A 21,456-nucleotide genomic window follows, 5' to 3' on the forward strand; every position below is an offset into this window, starting at 1 on the left:
TCCACTTTGTAAATTGGCCAGTAGGGGGCAGAGGTGACCAAGCCATTTAATATGTTTCTATTTGCTTTTATAAATTTTGAATTTGAGTTACAGTACACTCTTTGAAGGCAAAGGTATATTAAAAACAAAAACAAACAAACAAACACCACCACATACCAAACGACCAAAAGCAAAAACTCTGATAATTTGGCTTTTGGTATTTTTCATTTTTGTTAGGAGCTTTCAAAGTCCAAGTCTTAAATTTGTTTTCAACAATAATAAAGTTAAATTTACAATAGGGAAACATAGTTACTTATCAGTTTGTTGTTATACAAGATTGGCAGTGTCCATCAGCACCTGAGTTTCTGTTTCTAAGTGCCTGCACTGATAATCAAGCTGTATATATTATCTAATTTAGCTCTTACAAAATATCTATGATAAACTGTTATCATCATCTGTAAGATAGGGAAATGAGAGACTTCTTAAAGATCACATAATATGCAGCAAGACCCAGTTTTGTCTAATTCTAATGTTGTATATGATATCACTTCTCATTTTTCCTGCTTTAATTATGAAATATATAATACATGCAGAAAAGTACATAAAATACAAATGTACAACTTAAAAATAACTATAAAGCAAATATCCATTTCACAACCACCCTGTTCAATACAAAGGAAACTTTTAATTTCTGCAGAATCCCTAGGTGACCCCTGACTCTTCACAACCCTAAACCTTTGAAAGGTAATTATCATCTTCACTTTTACGATCATCATTTCCTCTCTTCTATTTAGAACTTTTGTGAGATTTATATACAACTATACATAATGCATAGATTCATTCATGTCTTTATGCTTTTGGCCAATATTATATTTACAATATTTACACTGATATATGTAGTTATAGTTCTTTAATTTTGTTATATGAAATGAAGTACTCTATATAATATACCACAATTTATTATCTTTTCTACTATTGATGGGCATGTGGGTTGCTTCCAACTGGGCCTATTATGAACAAGGCTACTACAAAAATTCTTATACGTGTATTCTGATGCACCCAAAAATTATCTTTAAGATACGTAACAGAGTCAAAATGCTAGCTCATGGGGTCTCTCTGCATATCGTGAACTTTACTGGAAACAATCCAAAAGTCTGTTTACAGGTAAATGGATAAAGAAATGTAGTATATTCACACAATGAAATACTACTCAGCAATAAAAAGAAGAACTATTGTTACATACAACCACATGGTTGAATCTCAAAACACTGAATAAAAGAAGCCAGACATGGAAGAGTATATTCTGCACAATTTCGTGTATACAAATTCTTAAAAAGTGAAAAGTAACTTAGAGTGTCAGAGTACAGACTAGTGGTTATCTGAGGACCAGAACAAGAGATGGAATAAAGAGAATGGATTACAATTTTGGGGGGGGGGATAGAAATATTTGTTATCTTGACTGTCAAGACTATTTTAAGGTGCATTCATATGTCAAAACTTAATGTTACACTTTAAAAATATGTACTTTATATGTCAATTAAATCTCAATAAATGTAAAAAAGAACCAAATTATTTTAGTTTGGATCTTTTTCTATTACAAATTATTTTGAACATGTTTCTTATGTACTGAATATTTGAATTTCCTTTTTCTTTAGAGCTTCCAAGTCTTTGGTTCATTTTCTATTTTAGTTTTCTTCTAGACCTGTAGGATTTCTCTATATGTCCTTTTATTAGTTCTTTGCTAGTTATATGTTCTCCCACATATTGCTGTATCTTTTTACTATCTTAATGGAATTTGTTGAATATAAAAATTACTGATTTAAAAAAATAAAAATAAAAAAAGTTACTGATTTCAATATAGTTAATTTTCAATCTCTTTTGGTATTAAGCTTTTTGTATCTTGTTTAAGAACTATGACTTAAGGGGAGCCTGTGTGGCTCAGTGGGTTAAGCTGCTGCCTTTGGCTCAGGTCATGATCTCAGGGTCCTGGGATCGAGTCCCTCATCGGGCTCTCTGCTCAGCAGGGAGCCTGCTTCCCTTCCTTGCTCTCTGCCTGCCTCTCTGCCTACTTGTGATCTCTGTCTGTCAAATAAATAAATAAAATCTTAAAAAAAAAAAAGAACTATGACTTAAGAAATATTTCCTTACCCCCAAGTTATAGAAATACCCTTCTATTTTATCTTCCAAAATCCTTTTAGCATTTAGGTGCCTAGTCCACCTAAAGTAGACTTCTGCATACGATGTGAGGGATTCACTTTTATTTTTCCCCATATGGATGGCCAATTCACTAGACCATTTATGAATTGTCTGTTGTTTCTCCATTCATCTACCCCTATCATAGAACAAATGTCCAGACATGCTCAAGTCTGTTTCTGGACTCTCCATTCTGTTCCATTAATTTATTAATCCACCACAGTTAATTTACATTTCTTAATATGTCTCTTTATACCTGCTTTCCCCCTTCGTTTATCAAGAACATCTTGACTGTGTTTGAAACGTTACACTGCTCTGTAAATTTTAGGATCATGTCAACTCCTTCATGATGCTACTTCTCATTTTCAAGCTACATTTACAAATTGAAATACAGTATGTTCCCACTATGGAATCTTTATTATTATACAAAATTGGAAAGACCCCAAATCAAATGGTTTATTTTTATGTAGCTTTAATTAGAAAAATTTTTAATGCAACAGATATGGAATGTATTCTTGACCTACAAGGAAAGTATTAGAACTTCCCATTAACATGACAATAATAGGATATATGAGAACAAATTATCTTTACCTATGTACAATAATACAAATCAAACAAATAAACCATCTCAGGAAAGAAGTTAGACCCAAAAGAATAAATAGTGCATAATGTTATGTTAGGGATAAAAAAGAAAAAGACTAATCTATGCAATTAGAAGTCAGAATAGTGGATATCCTATGTAACTAGACTGGGGCTTAAAGGGAACTTCTAGAATGTTCTGTTTCTTACCTGAGTTCTAGTTTCATGGCTTGAGTCTATCAAAATGTATTGAGCCATACAATTATGAACTATAAACTTTTTATGTGTATATACTACTTTAATAAAAAGCTTTTTTAAATTGTTAATGATTTTTAGACTTATTAATAAGACTTTATGTTCTTATAAAGAATATACTTATTCTTATATTCTAAGTGAGAAACTAGATAGAAAACTTCCTGAATTCACAAGATACATATTAAGGTGCCTCTCCAGCTCAGTTAATCCACAGTGGTCATGTCCATGATTAAACCCCTCCTTCTAATAACAAATCACTCTTCTTGGGCAAGTATTATTTAAGATGGGATAATCATATTTCTCTCTCTTCTGCAGAGAAAGTGATTGCTCTTGGGGAGTAGGCATATGATTTGAACTAAATCAACAGTCCTTTTTTGGATTATTTCACAATGAAACTGGAAAAGAAAAGCCCTCTTCCTTTTTGGGTCACAAGACTGAATGAATGTCAGCTTGGATTCAGATTGTTTAAGATTTATCAAGAATGCTAGCCTGAGAGAATGACAGCAAGAGACACAAAGAAGGAACCAGAGAGTGTGTGCGTGTGTGTGTGTACGCGCGTGCACACACATGTGCACCTGTGTGAGAGAGAAAGAGAATAGCTTTTGAATCTCTAGATTCAATCATTTCTGAGGCAGTTCAGTTCAACCCCAGCCTTTTATATGGTTTGATTATTTTTTTAATCATGTAATTCAGGTTGAGTTTTATCACTTGTAACTAAAATAGTCATAATTGACAGAAAAATCAAACTATAGTTCTTGTCAGCTTTAATCCCCTCAAACTCTTACCAATATTGTCACATCTTAAAAGAGGGTTTCAGATATTAAGCAAACCAAAAAATGGCCTTAGTGTAAAGAGTACACCATTAACTGGAGACCCAAAGAGAAGATCAAATAATTTGGAAATAAAATAAGAAGGCAAAATTAAGATGATGTGGGTGAAGACCAAATGATGCTGACAAAATAAACTTTTCCAAAATCACACACCCACACTTAAGTTAAATTCAGACTTTGTAAGAAGAAACTTTGATTTTTCACAGATACAGAACATAAATCCAAAAGAAATTATGTTCATTTTTTCCACCATTAATGGCTTTAAAGCCCACTGTCTCTAGTTATTTGCAGGCATTATGATTTTCCATATGTATCTTCAACACAGACATAAACAAAACATGCCCCTTCTGTTTCAGCTACTTCTCTTTTTCCTGTGTTTTCTTATTTTTCAATTTGCCCCTTCTGTTTCAGCTACTTCTCTTTTTCCTGTGTTTTCTTATTTTTCAATTTTCAATCTTCTATGATGAGATAAAAATTATTAGTATGTGAAGGGTTCACATATTTTTTTCCTTCTTTTACACAGTCGGTGGTTCCTCTTCTTTGATCTCTGAGAAAAGAGAAACAAAATATTCTTACTGGATTATTTAGGGAAAAGCAAGCAGGAGGAGGAAGAACATTGGGCTACTGGGGGTCTAAGCCAACCAGGCCTGACTTTGGGAGTGCATGCTCCATGAAGAAGAGAAGACATGAAGAAATCAAGATGGTAGAGTCAGTAGTAGCCTGAGAGTTTCTTAGCAGTTTGCAAGTGAGAGAGAATAAAGAAGATTTGATATTCTAATTTTATTTCTCACAAACTAAAATAAAATTTGAGTATAAATTGAAACTTCTGTCTGATTTTTTTTAAAGATTTTATTTATTTATTTGACAGACAGAGATCACAAGTAGGCAGAGAGGCAGGCAGAGAGAGAGGAGGAAGCAGGCTCCCCGCCGAGCAGAGAGCCCAACGTGGGGCTCGATCCCAGGACCCTGGGATCATGACCATAGCCAAAGGCAGAGGCTTTAACCCACTGAGCCACTGAGGCACCCCTCTCTCTGATCTTTGACTGAAACCGTGCAGCATGTATTTTTGAGAGAATCTGAGAGAGAATACATGTAATGCTAAAATCTGAGGCCATAAATATGAAAGGCACATATGTCTACCTAGCACTGACTACCTGGCATTGAGAAACTCTGAGGTGGAAGACACATCAAAAAAGTCAAATCATAAAAGGCAAAAACATAAGTCCCAAGAAAGGGGCAAGTAAGCAAAGATCATATCTGATCAGGAACAACGCTGATCCAATCCATTTCTGGGTCCCAAGCAAAGAAGCACATTTTGAGAGAAGAGGGCAAGGATACAACTTGGAGTCTTCACACAGTAGAAATGACAGAAATGTATCATTTCAAAGATTCTATCTTTAGACATGGGGGGAAAGAGAAGTAGTGCAAATTCCTAGGATGTACCCTAAGGGTGGGGAAATCAGGAAATGTGAGGGGGGAGAAAACACACCTAACCAGTGAGCTACAGGCTAGGACTCCTCACAAGACGGTGACCTACAGTGGCACAGTGAACTTCCACGTACCCAATAGATCCAAGCGGGAGTAGCCATACAGCTGACACCTTCAAATGTCAATACCATCAAATATCTACCTGTTTCCTCAGGAGGCAAATCCTCTAAGAAGTCATCTGCCGCCCATAGCATCTGTCTCAGCGCAGAGAGGATCAGAACGTCCTTTACAGGGTCCAGCTCCCACTCTGAGGTATAATTACTAACCACCAAGATGTCAGAAAGAGCAAATCCAAGTTCTCTGTGGACTGTCTCTAACTGCAATAGAGAAACAGTGACCAAGACTATTTTAGGTCAATATATACCACGAAAGCAGTAACAAATAGCAGGAGCTTGGCAGTAGTATTCCTGTTGGGGAAAATAAAGATAGAGATCTGGTCCCATAAATACTTTCTTAAAGAGCTTCACAAGTCAATCTCCAGTGTCACTACCAACTTTCATCGAGAATACATATATATCATATGAGTTAGAAATGAAAGGTAACTAATAGTTCCATGCAGATTACTTTGAAACTGAAGCATTTTTAATGCTTTATGCTAGAGTATGCAATTTCCCTGTTTCTTATTCAAAGTTATTCTCATGATTAGTCAATTTTACTAGATTAGCTTAGTATGCTATTTTAATTCTTGCTTAGACAAATTTATCTGGGGAATGACACTGCTTGGGTTTAAAACAGGGCTCTGTTATTTCTCGTCACTGTCAAAAACACTGGCAAATACTTTACTCTCTGTGTGTTTGTTTCCTCATCTATAAAATGTGGTAATGACAGTACTCATCTCACAGGGCTGTTGTAAATACTGAATAAGAAAATTTATCACATATTTAGTGCTCAACAAATACTAGTTATCATTACATGTTCCCAACTGGTATTCCCAAATCCAGGTTCCTTTCGACTATAATCCATTCTACATGTAGTGGGAGATTAATTTTTGTGATGCTTCAGTTTGGTTATATCACTACTTTTTATAGCTGCATTATCTACAATAGCCAAATTATGGAAAGAGCCCAAGTGTCCATTGACTGATGAATGGATAAAGAAGATGTGATTCATATATATATATATATATATATATATATATATATATATGAAAAATCTTGCCATTTGCAACAATATGGATGGAATTAGAGAGTATTATGCTAAGTGAAATAATTTGGAGAAAGACAAACACCATATAATTTCACTCATATGTGGAATTTAAGAAACAAAACAAATGAGCAAAGGGTAAAAAGAGAGAGAGAGAGAAACTAAGAAACAGACTCTTAAGAATAGAGAGAACAAACTGAAGGTTACGGGGGTGGGGGGATGGGCTAAATATGTGATGGGGATTAAGGAGGGCATGTGCTGTGATGAGCACTGGTGATGCATGGAAATGTTGAATCACTACATTGTACATTTGAAACTAATATTATACCATATGTTAACTCACTGGAATTTAAATAAAAACTTAAGAGAGAAAAAAATTGCTATGATTCCCCATAATGTGCCCAATTACGTAAAGCCACCTCATGCAAATATAACTTCTTTATCTCCCCCTACAAGGATTCGGCCCTCCACTAAACTGAATGACTCCATGCTTCCCACTCACATTGCCTCTTCCCACACTACTGTATTGACTTGGGCTATTCTCATAGCCTGATTTTTTTTTCCCCTTTTGTCTCTTCACCTCCCAAAATCCTCCTCCTCTATGAGACCTATTTTCCAGTGATATTCCAGGAATGAAATCTTCTCCATCTCCTTTCACACAATATTTTCCTCCTCTAAACTTTCGATTTTATTTTGAATCCCTTCATAAGATTTATCATACTCATACTCTGTCAATTTTTTCCTATCCTTCTCCCCCACCCTCTCACCTCCACTGATAAAATTATAACCTTTTGAGTGCAGAGAAATTGTTTAATTATCTATGTATCTGGTTAGCGACTATCACACTGACTCAATTATGAAAGGCAATCAATAAATATTTGTTGAATTGAAGCTATTTGGGTTAAATTATAATGAATGGAATGATCTGTGTCCATGTAAAGATGAATATATATTTAATTTTTAAATTTGAGAAGTCTGAATTATCCAAGAAATTATTTTAATTCTTAAGTTCAACAGGTGTTCATTTTTATTTTTATTCGCAGCAATATCATGTGATTATAGTGACATATCCCAGAAAATGTGTCTGCAAAGAGGAACATCATTCATTACCTTAGGCTTCACAAGCATACATTTGTATATGTCTCCAAGGTCACCTCTGCTAATCAGGTCCATGCTATCCACATGAGTGAGCAAAACCACATGTGCTACACCTAGGCCAAACAGATACTTGTCACTTTGACCATTAAAGACAGCATCAGTATGTTTTAGTTAACCAGAGATCAATTATGCAACAGGCTATCTGTGAAGCAAGTTCAGAGATTTGGGAAGGCCCACCATCCCTTAAAAATGCACCACTCAAGTACTCATTAATATCATAGGAAATTCCCTTCATTGCTTTCCATGGTAAGAAATGTGGCTTCAAATGAAACCACCTTTTGGAAGAGATAACTAAAGAGGTAACTAGTGATACTACAATATTGTTGATTGGTCTCCTATCCCGTCCAAACGGTTGTTTTTATGGAGACTACAGAAAAGAGATCTCACAAGCAAGATGGGGGAGAATCCTCCAGAAGTCAATAGCATGTGTGAAAGCATCACAAGTAAATTGTTCTTCTATGACAATGCTAGCAAGCACCTCCCTGCACACCTCACTGGCAAGGTTTCAAATTACAGCGAGCAAGTAAATCACTCCATGCTTCTAACTTAATCAAAGCTGTGACAAACTGGCGCTTTTCCCGACAGAATGGGTAATAAAGCCAAGAAAAGCCAGTATGGGGCACCTTAATTCCCCGATCCTGTCTACCTTCCCCTAAGCCTTTATGCTACCCTGCCCTACCTAACATCTTACTTCCCTGCCTGTTTTCTTTTTTTTTTTTTTTAAGATTTTATTTATTTGACAGAGAGAGATCACAAGTAGGCAGAGAGAGAGGGGAAAGAAGGCTCCCTGCTGAGCAGAGAGCCTGATTCCCTGCCTGTTTTCTTACTGATATACTGTTTTCCATTTCTAATCATTTAAGGCCCAAGAGGAAATCTAGAACTTTTGGTAAATGAATCTATGTTAGGGTACAGTGATAACAGGTAGTGAAGACTTGTTAAATTCTTCAAATATATTGATTTGTTTAATCCTTATAATAAATCTCTGAGATAGGTGTTATCCTTATACTAATTTTCTAGGTTAGGAAATTGAGACATAGAGAATTTAGGTCATGGCACAAAGTCATACAGCTGTCAAGTGCTTGATTTGTTTGAACCACACTGATGGGCCACAGAAGATTCAGATATGCAATTTCTCAAATTTTTCATCCTGTTCTAAAACCATTCTACAATATAGTCTAATTAACTGCCCTCGATAGTAGAGTGGAACAAGACTCACCACACTTTATCAACTCCCTTCGAATTTTTTTGATCTTTGCCATCATGTCACGAGAGAGGTGTTCAACAGTGTTGATGTCAAATACAAGTGCCACACAATGGATTCTGTCCTTCAGCAATGGGTTGTCAATATAGTTACTATGAACCGGTGTGATTGGTTTTGAGGAATTAAACTGCAAGGTAAACATAACTCAACATTTTAATTCCATGGATATTCATGAGCACATATTATATATCAGGCAGTGTGCAAGTCTCTGATATTATGAGGTTAACAGAGAAGACAGTCTATGCAAGTAGCTAGAACCCCATTCCCTCAGTCACATAGTTTCTGAAGAAGTGGACATGTAATCTGGGAGCTGAAAAGTAGGGGAAGTTAGTCTGATAAAAGGAATGAGCACATGGCCAAAAGCATTCTAGATAGAACCAATGTGGGCAAGGTGGAGGTGAGAGCCTTCAGAAAGGAATGTGGTTTCACCACACAGAATGCAAGGGCTGAAAGTGGTTCAAAATGAGATGCATTTACTCTTGAACTAGCAATCCTTCTGATGGGAATCTGTCACAGGTATGGCAGTAAAAATACAAAATGATGCATGCACAAGTCTATTAACTTCAGGACTACGTGTAGTGGCAGGATTCTAATGTACCAATAACACAGAGTAGTTCATGACTTCTCTAAAAAGAGGAGAACCACAGACCTGTATTTTCTTATATTGTAAAAAAGGAAAGTACACCATAAATTTTTATATTTTTTTTAAGATTTTATTTAGTTATTTGACAGAAATCACAAATAGGCAGAGAGGCAGATGGGGGTGGGGGGGAGAAGGCTCCCTGCTGCTGAGCAGAGAGCCCGATGTGGGGCTCGATCTCAGGACCCTGGGATCATGACCTGAGCCGAAGGCAGAGGCTTTAACCCACTGAGCCACCCAGGCGCCCCTTATATGGTTATTTATAAGAAAAAGGAAGAAATGTATTTGAAGGGCCAGAGAAAGGAAATAGATTCTTTGACTACACCCTATTTTGTAAAGTTGACTTTAGACTATATTCAGTACACCAAACCTAACTGTGTGTGGTTTGGGTAAATGTTAGTTGACTAGGAAGGGTGGGTTTGATGTTTGTCATCAGAGTATTGGTGTACTTGCTATGATCTATGGATTAAATGTTAAGATGTATTAAATTTGATTCCGAGAAATACAGGGGAGGAGAAAGTGGATAGACACAGGTGATGAGCCATGATCAAAAACTGAAGAAGCTGAGTAAATGGGAATTCATTAAATTGTTTGTCTACTTTTGCATAGTTTAAAATCCCCTATAATAAAGCTGTTTTTTAAAAAAAATGAATATTGAAAAATAAACTTTCCCTCTACAAGACAATGCTGTACTAAAGAATGAAAGCCCTTGCATGAGTAGAAAAATAAAACATTTTGTGTTTCCGGATAAGAACATTTGATATGTAAAGATGTAAATCAAATTTTGATATAAAATTTTAATGTAATTTTAATCAAAACAACAAAAAATCAAACACAAACAGGCTCACTTAGAAAAGTATATTGTGAAAATAGTGCAGAAAAGCAAATGCAAGAAATAAGTAATGAATATGACTTGTCCAGTGAGGTATCAAGACACAGTTGATTGCTATGGTAGTTACAACAATTAAACGATGTGGTAATAAAAAGAATATCATAAAGGAATTGATAAATACATCAACAGAGCAAACCAATCCCTATATTTGGTAGGGAAACGATGCAAAGACATTCAAGGAAAGATGCTGGCACAACTGACTATTCATTTGGAACAAGGTAAAGTAATGATTAATTCAAAATCAAAATGTCTATTCAAAGGACTAGAAAGTTTTAAAAAAATGACAGACTAAAGTGGTTTTCTCTTTAATCCCAACTTCTCCTGTCTAGAACACAGACAGGGCTCAGTGTGAACATGTGGAGAGCATTAAGGATGAAAGCCACACGTCTTAGTCCACTTGGGCTGCAAATTACCATATTTGGTGCCATGAAGAACAAAAATTACTTCTCACAGTTCTGAGGCTATAAAGTCCAAGATCAAGGCACTAGCACATTTGGCCTCTGATGACAGCCCTCTTCCTGGTTTGCAGATAGCTAACTTCTTGTTGTGTCTTCATGTGGCAGAGAGAAAGATCATCTTTCTTTTTATCTTCTCTTGTAAGGACACTAATCCCATTCATGAGGGATTTACCCTCATGACCTAATCACCTCTGAAAGGCCTCACCTCCTAATACCATGACACTGGGGTTAGGGCTAGCATGTGAATTTTAGGGGAACACAAAGCACCCCATACTGAGGGTCTCATAAGAGAAAGTGAGATGGACCCCTGAAATTGATAACTTCAGAGAGTGTCCACACTGATTAAAAGCTGCCTACCCTTCAGACTTCCTTCCTGTTACATAAGAAAAATTACCTAGGTGAGTAAATCGATGTATTTGGATTTCTGTCTCACACAACCAAAGGCAATTGAATACACAACAACATTCAGAGTTGTTATAACAGCTATGACAGAAGAGTCTTTTGGATGTTTAAATTCTTTGTAAAATAAAATATCAAAAAAGAACAAATGATCTTGAACAAATATAGTTCAAGAAAATCAATGGTAATGCATTAATTAGATTAGAATCTGCAGTCGTCAGTAGCGAGCAAAAACAAACATTTTAAATATCAGTTATAATTTCTCAGTGATTAGCCCAATCATACCTGGTATCTGTCCGAAATGTGGCCTTTTAAGATGTAGACTATGTCATCCATGCACAGTCCTTCTTCCTTCTCACCCAGCCCCAATGAGTCACACAGAATAAATGGCAGGGCATTGCCAGATCTCTTATCCTTAATAGAATATGTCCTGTACTACAGAGGAGAAAAAAAGCAATTTTAAGAGTACATTTTTTTAATTGCAAATGGAGATAAAGTCTACATGGAATGAAGTCAAATAATCTTCGACAAAGCAGGAAAAAATATACAGTGAAAAAAAGACAGTCTCTTCAATAAATGGTGCTGGGAAAATTGGACATACATACAGCTATATGTAGAAGAAGAATGAAACTCAACCATTCTCTTACACCATACAAAAAGATAAACTCGAAATGGATAAAAGACCTCAACGTGAGACAGGAATCCATCAGAATCCTAGAGGAGAACATAGGCAGTAACCTCTTTGACATCAGCCACAGCAACTTCTTTCAAGATATGTCTCCAAAGGCAAAGGAAACAAAAGCGAAAATGAACTTTTGGAACTTCATCGAGATCAAAACCTTCTGCAGAGCAAAGGAAACAGTCAAAAAAACAAAGAGGCAACCCACGGAATGGGAGAAGATATTTGCAAATGACAGTACAGACAAAAGGCTGATATCCAGGATCTATAAAGAACGTCTCAAACTCAACACACACAAAACAGATAATTACGTAGAAAAATGGGCAGAAGACATGAACAGACACTTCTCCAGTGAAGACATACAAATGGCTATCAGACACATGAAAAAATGTTCATCATCACTAGCCATCAGGGAGATTCAAATCAAAACCACATTGAGATATATCACCTTACACCAGTTAGAATCGCCAAAATTAACAAGACAGGAAGCAATGTGTGTTGGAGAGGATATGGAGAAAGGGGAACCCTCTTACACTGTTGGTGGGAATGCAAGTTGGTGCAGCCACTTTGGAAGACAGTGTGGATATTCCTTAAGAAATTAAAAATAGAGCTTCCCTATGACCCTGCAATTGCACTACTGGGCACTACAAAGATACAGATGTAGTGAAAAGAAGGGCCATCTGTACCCCAATGTTCATAGCAGCAATGGCCACGGTCACCAAACTGTGGAAAGAACCAAGATGCCCTTCAACGGATGAATGGATAAGGAAGATGTGGTCCATATACACTATGGAGTTTTATGCCTCCATCAGAAAGGATGAACACCCAACTTTTGTTATCAACATGGACAGGACTGGAGGAGATTATGCTGAGTGAAACAAGTCAAGCAGAGAAGGTCAACTATCCTATGGTTTCACTTATTTGTGGAGCATAAGAAATAACACGGAGAACATGGGGAGATGGAGAGGAGAAGGTAGTTGAGGGAAATTGGAGGGGGAGATGAACCATGAGAGACTATGGACTCTGAAAAACAAACTGAGGGTTTTGAAGGGGCAGAGGGTGGGAAGCTGGGTCAGACTGGTGGTGGGTACTATGGAGGGTATGTACTGCATGGAGTACTGGGTGTGGTGCATAAACAATGAATTCTGGTACACTGAAAAGAAATTTAAAAAATAAAAAATTTAAAAAAAAAAGAATTTTCAAAACTACTTAACTTGAACAAAGAAGCAAAGGCTGAGTGACTTTGAATGGACATACCTTGCCAGATACCCCAGTTGTATCAGAGCCCACCAGAGCCTGGTGTGTTACATGGCCTCGGAAAACAGACTTTACTGAGTTGAAGAAGCTAGATTTCCCAGCCCCAGTGGGACCCAGGAGCAGAATCCGTATTTGGTGAACGAGGCCTCCATATGAACTGTAGGTTCTCATGTCATCCAATAATCTCTCATGGAGTCTGTTCAGACAGACAATTATAACAACAGAGAGTACATCACAAGAACTTACCATAAGTCTTCCTAGAATTCTTTTTCTTTTCTTATATATTATTATTTCTTTTTGATTAGCAACTTGCTTTCCTGTTGAAAGGACAGGGGCGCCTGGGTGGCTCAGTGGATTAAAGCCTCTGCCTTCAACTCAGGTCATGATCCCAGGGTTCTGGGATCAAGCCCCACATCCGGCTCTCGGCTCAGCAGGGAGCCTGCTTCCTCCTCTCTCTCTCTGCCTGCTTCTCTGCCTACTTGTGATCTCTCTCTGTCAAACAAATAAATAAATAAATCTTTAAAAAAAAAAGAAAGAAAGGACAAGCAACTATCCTACTTCAAATCCTACCATAAAAGAAGAAAAAAGCGAAAATAACACAACTAAAGCCAATCAGACACAAAACCTTTCAAATTTAAGCAACCAGTTCATATAAGCCTAATAATAAATATGAACTGTGTTATGAAGATAACTTATCAATAATAAATTTCAAAAAGCACAACATAACGTGTGACTTTTGAAGTTTATGTAAGTAGATAATTTCTAACATGTTCTTGAAGTTCATTTAAGTATCCTCTACCTACCAGCCACCCTTTCCAACGCAATTCCCTAAAGTAGTTGAAACTGTAACTTCAAGAAGTCTAAGCAAAAATGTAGACATGCTGCCAAATAATTATTTTCCTTCAAGCATATAACAACGTTAGGAGTGCTTTCCCTTTACCCGGCATTCTTTCTGTTTTAACATTGGTATTATCAAATAGTTTTATGATTATAAATATAATTATAGTTTATTCTTAATGATCCAAAAGTTATGTTATAATCTGTTACCAATTTGACAGAACCTATAAAAAATAAGTCTAAGATAATAAACAGAATAACAGAACATTATTTTAATTGACTTATTTTATAATATACAATATATAATATTTATAATAAAAACATGATTTTAATTGACATTGACTTACTGAGTAATCCCTTTCATGATTCTTTTATCCAATAAATCTAGGGAAATAAAGAAAAATGAAAAGCACAAGTTGTTGAATGACAGTCTAACTGAATGTCAATGCATTCACTAGGGTAAAATACAGAAGTAGCTTTTCCATGACAGCAGCACAGTACAACGAAAGCAAGTGGAGAAAATTCTGCAAATCTCCTTAACATCTCTTTTGAAGAATCTAGTGCTAGAGGCAAGGTGGGCACTGTAAGACTAGATTGCCCACAGATCTCTTCTCACCCAATTACTCAGCAGTAGGATGTGGCTTGCGCCAACATGGGAAATGAGAACTGGGGTCCTTTCTGAATCAGAGAAGCAAGGCATAAAGGGAGGGAGACAGGCCAAGGAAACACTGGGAATACTTTAAAATAGTTGCTCCATAATCCAAGAGGCCTGAAAAGGATAATGTACAGAGATACAAACAAAAAAACCACACACACCAAATCTTCTCTAAAACCTACTATCTATGGCTGGAGTTCCTGGAACTTCCAGTCCAATTGATTTTCTTTGTGGCTCCAAAGAGAGTGCAGGATGCATCCCTCACCCAATCAGAGCACAGTGAGTGGTTCAGGCGAGAGCCGAGGACTTTATGTGAACCAGTGAGACTCAGGCCCAGAATTTCACTTCCTGTGAAGAGATACTCTTCGGTGGTAGATTTAAAACTGGACGGATCAGGGGCACCTGGGTGGCTCAGTGGGTTAAGCCTCTGCCTTCGGCTCAGGTCATGATCTCAGGATCCTGGGATCAAGCCCCCATAGGGCTCTCTGCTCAGCAGGGAGCCTGCTTCCCTGACCCCCACACCTCTCTCTGCCTGCCTCTCTGCCTACTTGCGATCTCTCTCTCTCTCTCTGTCAAATAAATAAAAATAAAATCTTAAAAAAAAAAAAAACTGGAAGGATCAGCTGCAGGGTGTCTGGATGGCTTAATGGGTTCCATGACTGACTGGGTTTCTGCTCAGGTCATGATCTCCCAGTAGTGGGATCGAGCCCGGGTCAGGATCCATGACCCACGTTGGGCTCCATGCCCCGCATAGCACCTGCAGTGGATTTTCCCTCTCCTTCCCTCACTCACTCAGCCTCCCTCTCTCTAAAATAAATAAATGATAAATAAAATCTTAAAAAAAAAAAAACTGAAAGGATCAGGTGTAGTGAGGCTGGCAATTCTCTACACTACAAAAAAATACTGTGTGAAACATTTAAAAATATGGCTACACATATGGACTGAAAACCTCTTTAAATGACCAAAAGTAAAAATAGTAAAGTCTACATACAATGACTATAATAAAACGAGAGAAGAGTTAAGTGTACACAGAGATAAAAGCCACTTCTTGGACTTTTACAAAGCACCTCTTAACTTTAACATCCAAAAGGAAATTCAAAATCAAAACTGTAAATATATAGAAGATAACCAGAATATAAACACTTTATATCAACCTTGTGATAAAAGTATACTTTGTTAATAAAAAGAAAGAAGGAAAGTTTTGAAAATTGAAAATAGAAACAGAAAAGACTACAGAAACAAACCTTAGAAATATTAGAAGGAATTAACCAAAATACAAGGCAAATTTTATAAGTTGAAAAAGGATAAATTAATATAGTAATTGGCTTAAACTGTAAAATAAATTACTGACTAGTCTAATCAAAGTGAACCAGATTCACAAAATATCATGCCACAGTTCATGTACCAAAATGGTTACATATTGTAACAAGAAGTGTTGGGAAAAATTTAGAAGTGACAGAAACTCTCATATACTGCTGTGGTGAGGGCAACTGGTATGACTATGTTGGAAAGCTTTGTCAGTATCCACTGAAGCTGAGCATACACCAATCCAATGACCCAGAAATTTTGTATACATATTCTTTAAACAATATGAATGTGTGAACCAAAACACATATACACGAAGGCTTACAGATTCTGTGGATTTATGAGGCTTGTCTTCATGGGAATGTCATGTAAGCTGATTGTTTTAGTCTGCTCAGGCTGCCATACAAAATACCATAAACTAGGACAGCACAAAATTTATTTCTCACAGTTCTGGAAGCTGAGAAGTCCAAGATCACTGTGCAGCAAGGTAGATTTCATCCTGAGGCCTCTTCCCTTGCCTTGTAGGTGGCCGCCATCTCACTGTGTTCTCCTATGATCTCTTCTTGGATATTCAAGGGGAGAGAGTAAGCTCTCAAGTGTCCCTTCTTATATGAATGCTTATCCTATTGAATTAAGACCCCACTCTTAGGACCTCATTTAACCTTAATTACTTCCTTAGAGGTCGCATCTCCAAGTATAGTCACACAGGGGGTTAGGGCTTCAACATATGAGTCTTGGTTGGGGGCAACATTCAATCCATAGCACTGACATATAAACGTTCCATAATGTAACCACTCTTTAGTATGTAAGGTGACCCACAAAGTTCAAAAAAACAACAGGCAGGTTGTTTTACAACGCTGCCTGTTGTTTTATCCAGAAAGCATATGTCTAATATGCAAAGGAAGATCCTAGGAACCATGCAGAATATTCTTGTACCCTTTCTGCCTTCTCCGAGATTTCTGACTGCTTTTATCCTTATCCATGAAATGATTAGTCAAGCCTGATACTGGGTAAGATATCCGAATTGTAGAGGTCTGATTTTATAATCCACTCCCTTGTTTAGCTCAATCCCTCAAACATAATATTGAATGTAAGAGGCCAGACACACAAGAGTACACATTGTGATATGATTTCACTTATATAAAATTCAAAAAGAAGAAGTAATTAGTGTCGATGAGCCAAAGTAATAGTAATCTTTGGTTGGTAATAACCAGGAAGAATCAGCAAGGAGCTTTTTGAAATGATGATAATAATCTTATGTCTTCATCCTAGTAGTAGCGACATTAGTGTGTCTAGTTTATAAAAGTTTGTCGATTGGTACATTTATCAATTGTGCATTTCTCTGTTTATGTGTTATACCTCAATAAAAGTTTCCTTAACTGATGCAGGATTGTCAACATCATGACATATCCAAGTAAACTGACCAGACATCAACAAAATTTTTTAGATGTTTGAGGCAGCCAGGAAGTAAGATCAAATCATTCAAAAGGAAACAATTAAAACAAATAAGTAAGTCTGGCCCTAGGTTTTCAACAGCAATATCAGTACTGTGAAAACATTACAAATCCCCAAAGAATTGTGTACTCTGGTGATCATTCAAGTATAAAGACCACAGACAACTAGTTTGGAACATGCAAATATTCAAGAGGATATTATTTCCAGGGTCCCTTCTTTTAAATGGATAGTCATAAATAACTATTTCAGAGATGAAATGTAAATGGCCAATACACATAAACTTGCTAATAATCAAGAATAAGCAAAGAAGAAAATGGGAAACCATCTTTTGGCCATCAAATTGCAAATATTCCAAAGTCTGATGATATCAAATATTGGCAAGAAGATAGGGAAATAGGCATTTCTATAGCACTCTTGGGGAAAGTATAAAAGCCTTTGAGATGTGTCTATCAAAGTGCAAATGTAAATCTTTCTTAAACAGCAAACCCACTTCCAGGACGTTACTATAAAGAGTATTTTTGTGCACAGTTATATTCACAAATATATTACAAAAGCATTGTTTATAACAACAAATATTGGAAACAATGTCCTTTAGCAGAAAATAAGTAAATTCATTTTGGTCTTTTAATATAATGGATACAGTGGGAAATTGCAGGATCTAGTACCAGTCAAGAGAAGTTTGAGGTTTGGTTTCATTCCAAAAGAATCTCACAATCTTTAAGTTTGCTGCCTCTCCCCCCTTCCTTCTCCTTCTACCTTCCCTCCCTCTCCCCTACCCCATCCCCCACACAAACATACTCCAGAAAATTCTTTATATGCTACTTTTGACCATGGTTGGGTCTCAGCAAAAGAAGTGTGGCCGGGTTTCAGTCTGGGTCACCCCAGAGATAAGGACATTCTTTCCTTAAAGAGATGGGTTGCCTCAAACATTCAGGAGAGAACTCTATATGAGCCTATCTGATTAAACTTACCTTCACAACGAAAAACTTCACATTCCTCAAAGGAAATAGGTTGATTTTGAGGCAGTCCAAGTTTTTTAGCTGCATCTAAGTTCACAGTCACTTTTTTTTCCCTCAGATCTAGGAGGAACCCTGAACTATTATTCCATCTTACATTATATTCATTAAGAAATGTAGGTGGTGAGCACGCACCTACATCACATTCTGAAATTTCATTCTCTTGAAAGGCAAAAAGGACAACGGGAACTGTGTCATCTCTCTTTAAATTCACTCTTATATAGGCCCCCCAAACATAACATCCACCATAAATCCCGATCAGAGTAGGCCCTTGGCCACTGCATCTCTTAAGAAAATTATATCCAGAGAATTCATGGACACTAGCTTTATAGAGAAGGGTAAACCGTTTTCCTCCAAAATAATTCTGCAGCTTCTTTTCTTGCATTGCCGTCAAACGAGTCGCCATTGCCATGCTTCTCAATCTAGCAGAAAATCAAACATACTTTCCATTAAATATTGAAAACCAGGTAACACATCCCAGCATGAAGCTTGTATATGTGCCTCTTACGTACTCTACATTACACTTAAGGTGAGTAAAAAGAGGATGAGCAGATAACAGAAAAATTAACTCACTTTTCATTCTAAAAAAAATTTTTCTTTTAATTAAGAAAGACTATTATTGGCAAGTGCTAGGAAAAGTGGAAAGCAGCAAGTCATTTACCTGTTTGTAGACCCTCTACAAGGACTGAGGCTGAGTGTGGCTGCTCTGTTTGGACCGCTAAGCAGACTCAGAAATCCACACAGAACATTCTTCAGCTGCAGCCTCCGAGGTTCAGGCACTCGGAGAAGAGGAAAATGAAACTTAGTAAGGCCCCGCCCACTGGGCAGAGTGCCAGCTTCCCTCCAGCAGGGCGGGGAGACAGGAACTGCTCCAGTTAAATCTACACAGTCGGGTCAAATAAAAACATTAGCAGAATCAAATAATTGAAGTAAAAGAGACGAAAACCTAACAGCCCACTAGATTTTTAAGCGACTTCTTTAAAGAAAAATTCAATCCGTTTCTGTATGTTGAAATACAAAAAAAAAAAAAAAATGCTGTTGATTCCTACTCCAGGGCGCATGCCTCAAACTCATCCACTTCTCTGCTATCAATTGACTTCCTCTCATCCGGGTCCACTGTTTTCTGCATTGCTTGCGCGGGGAAGACAGATTTCTGGGAAACAAACAAACAAACAAACAAACAGATTTCTGACAAGTTGTGCCAGATGAGCCAGGATCCCAAACAGAACGCTGAGCTAATACAGAATGCTTTTGGAGATCAGCCAGTGTTAAGGGCCAAGTCACCACCATCTGAAAACCTCCCCATGGTCAGGTCCCACTTATCCCTGACTCAAACAAGCAGCAGATTCTTTTTCATTTTGCAGACCGTCTCAAGAACTCAGACTGAAGCGGGAGGATCTAACATCGCTTGGCAAACAGCTTTCAGTTCACTAAGGAAGCCAGGAATCTTCATGTTTGACAAATTACTTGTAACATCAATGGAATAGAAATTTAAAAAAAAAATGGCTTAGCGCCTTAATGATAAAGAAATGAGACATGGAGATGGTAGAAAAGATCACTTGGTAGTCTCTAGTTAGCTCATATTCTTCTAAGATAGAATTGGCATTTAGGGCAGAGTTTCAGACCTGCCTCCAAACCCCCTACACACACAAATAATCCATAATTCAGGTAGCCCTTGCTCATAAATTATATCATTTGAATGAACAATCACCTTCCAGAAATTAATATTCCCAGCTCTCTTTTCCTTGAGCTTTTGGAAGACACCAACCCCCAACATGAGCTCAGAGGTGTGACAGGTCCCCTCTAAAGACCTGTGTTGGAGGGCAACTGGGTGGTTGGGTTGTTTACGCATCCAGGTCTTGATTTCAGCTTGGGTCATGATCTCAGAGTGGTGAGATCAAGCCCCACGTAGGACTCCACACGAGGCATGGATCCCACTTAAGATTCTCTTTTGCGGGGCACCTGGGTGGCTCAGTGGGTTGAGCCTCTGCCTTCAGCTTAGGTCATGATCCTGGGGTCCTGGGATTGAGCCCCACATCGGGATCTCTGCTCGGCAGGGAGCCTGCTTTCCCCTCTCTCTCTCTGCCTGCCTCTCTGCCTACTTGTGATCTCTCTCTCTTTCAAATAAATAAATAAAATCTTTAAAAAAAAAAAAAAAGATTCTCTTTTGCCCTCTCCTTCTGCCTCACCCCCCTCCTCCCTGCTTGTGCATGCGTCTTCTCGCTCTCTCAAAGAGAAATTGTTTTAAAACTTCGACCATTATATTTACACACCATTATTTAACATAGCTTGTTCTTCTTGTTCTTCTTTGCCATCTCCACCCCCATTCCTACAATCTCTACCTGCACTTTTGCTGACACTGTTATTCCTGTCCCGGAGTCTGGAACCAGCTCAAAACCATTGTGTGAGCTGTGTTGGGAAAGCATGTGGGGGGCAAGCAGCTGGATATTGGCCATAATCCTAATTCTATTGTCTGGCTGCCCCCAGTGGTCTGCATTTTTTCCAACATCACAAGATTTTGCAAAGACTTACAGGTAGTATGCCAGTTTCCACCTTGCTCAGATTGATATAATTGATATAAACAGACTCCTAACTATCCAAAACTGATGGTTGCTAGAGAGGAAGTGGGCAGGGGATGGGTTAAATGGGTGATGGGGACTAGAAAGGCAGTCGTTGTGATGTGCACTGGTTGTTATATGTAAGTGATCAATCACTAAATCCTACTCTTAAAACTCATAGTACACTATGTGTTAACTGGAATTTAAATGAAAACTTGAAATTACTAAACAAATTAAATTAAAATTAAAATAAATGAGTAAGACTCAAGAAATTTGTTTCCAGACTTCATGGGTTACTCAGGAACCAGTGGATTTTAATACCAAATAAATAAAAATCCCCAGGAAAACCAAACAGAAAGATATATAAAATTAGGTAAGTTATTTAATGCAATGATTTGATACATGTACATATTGTGAAA

General features: G+C 37.4%; 2 protein-coding genes across 2 annotated transcripts in view; both read right to left on the reverse strand.

The window, feature by feature from the left end:
- Positions 1–4,272: 4,272 nt before the first annotated feature.
- On the reverse strand, positions 4,273–19,634 carry IFI44 (interferon induced protein 44). The gene is made up of 9 exons (XM_047725523.1): positions 19,141–19,634; positions 18,435–18,901; positions 14,396–14,432; positions 13,212–13,407; positions 11,561–11,710; positions 8,842–9,013; positions 7,578–7,678; positions 5,467–5,641; positions 4,273–4,383 (listed from the first exon to the last, which is right to left on the reverse strand). The coding sequence occupies exons 2-9, from the start codon at positions 18,889–18,891 to the stop codon at positions 4,352–4,354; spliced, it is 1,320 nt and encodes a 439-aa protein (XP_047581479.1). The 5' UTR covers positions 18,892–18,901; positions 19,141–19,634; the 3' UTR covers positions 4,273–4,351.
- Positions 9,684–21,456, reverse strand: part of IFI44L (interferon induced protein 44 like) — a 35,811-nt gene continuing 24,038 nt past the window's right edge. Inside the window, exon 10 of the transcript XR_007126579.1 lies at positions 9,684–9,726. The gene's annotated coding sequence lies outside the window, so the exon portion shown is untranslated. The remainder of the gene's footprint in view (positions 9,727–21,456) is intronic.

Source organism: Lutra lutra, chromosome 4 (genome assembly GCF_902655055.1).
Source record: "Lutra lutra chromosome 4, mLutLut1.2, whole genome shotgun sequence".
Lineage (NCBI taxonomy): Eukaryota > Metazoa > Chordata > Mammalia > Carnivora > Mustelidae > Lutra > Lutra lutra.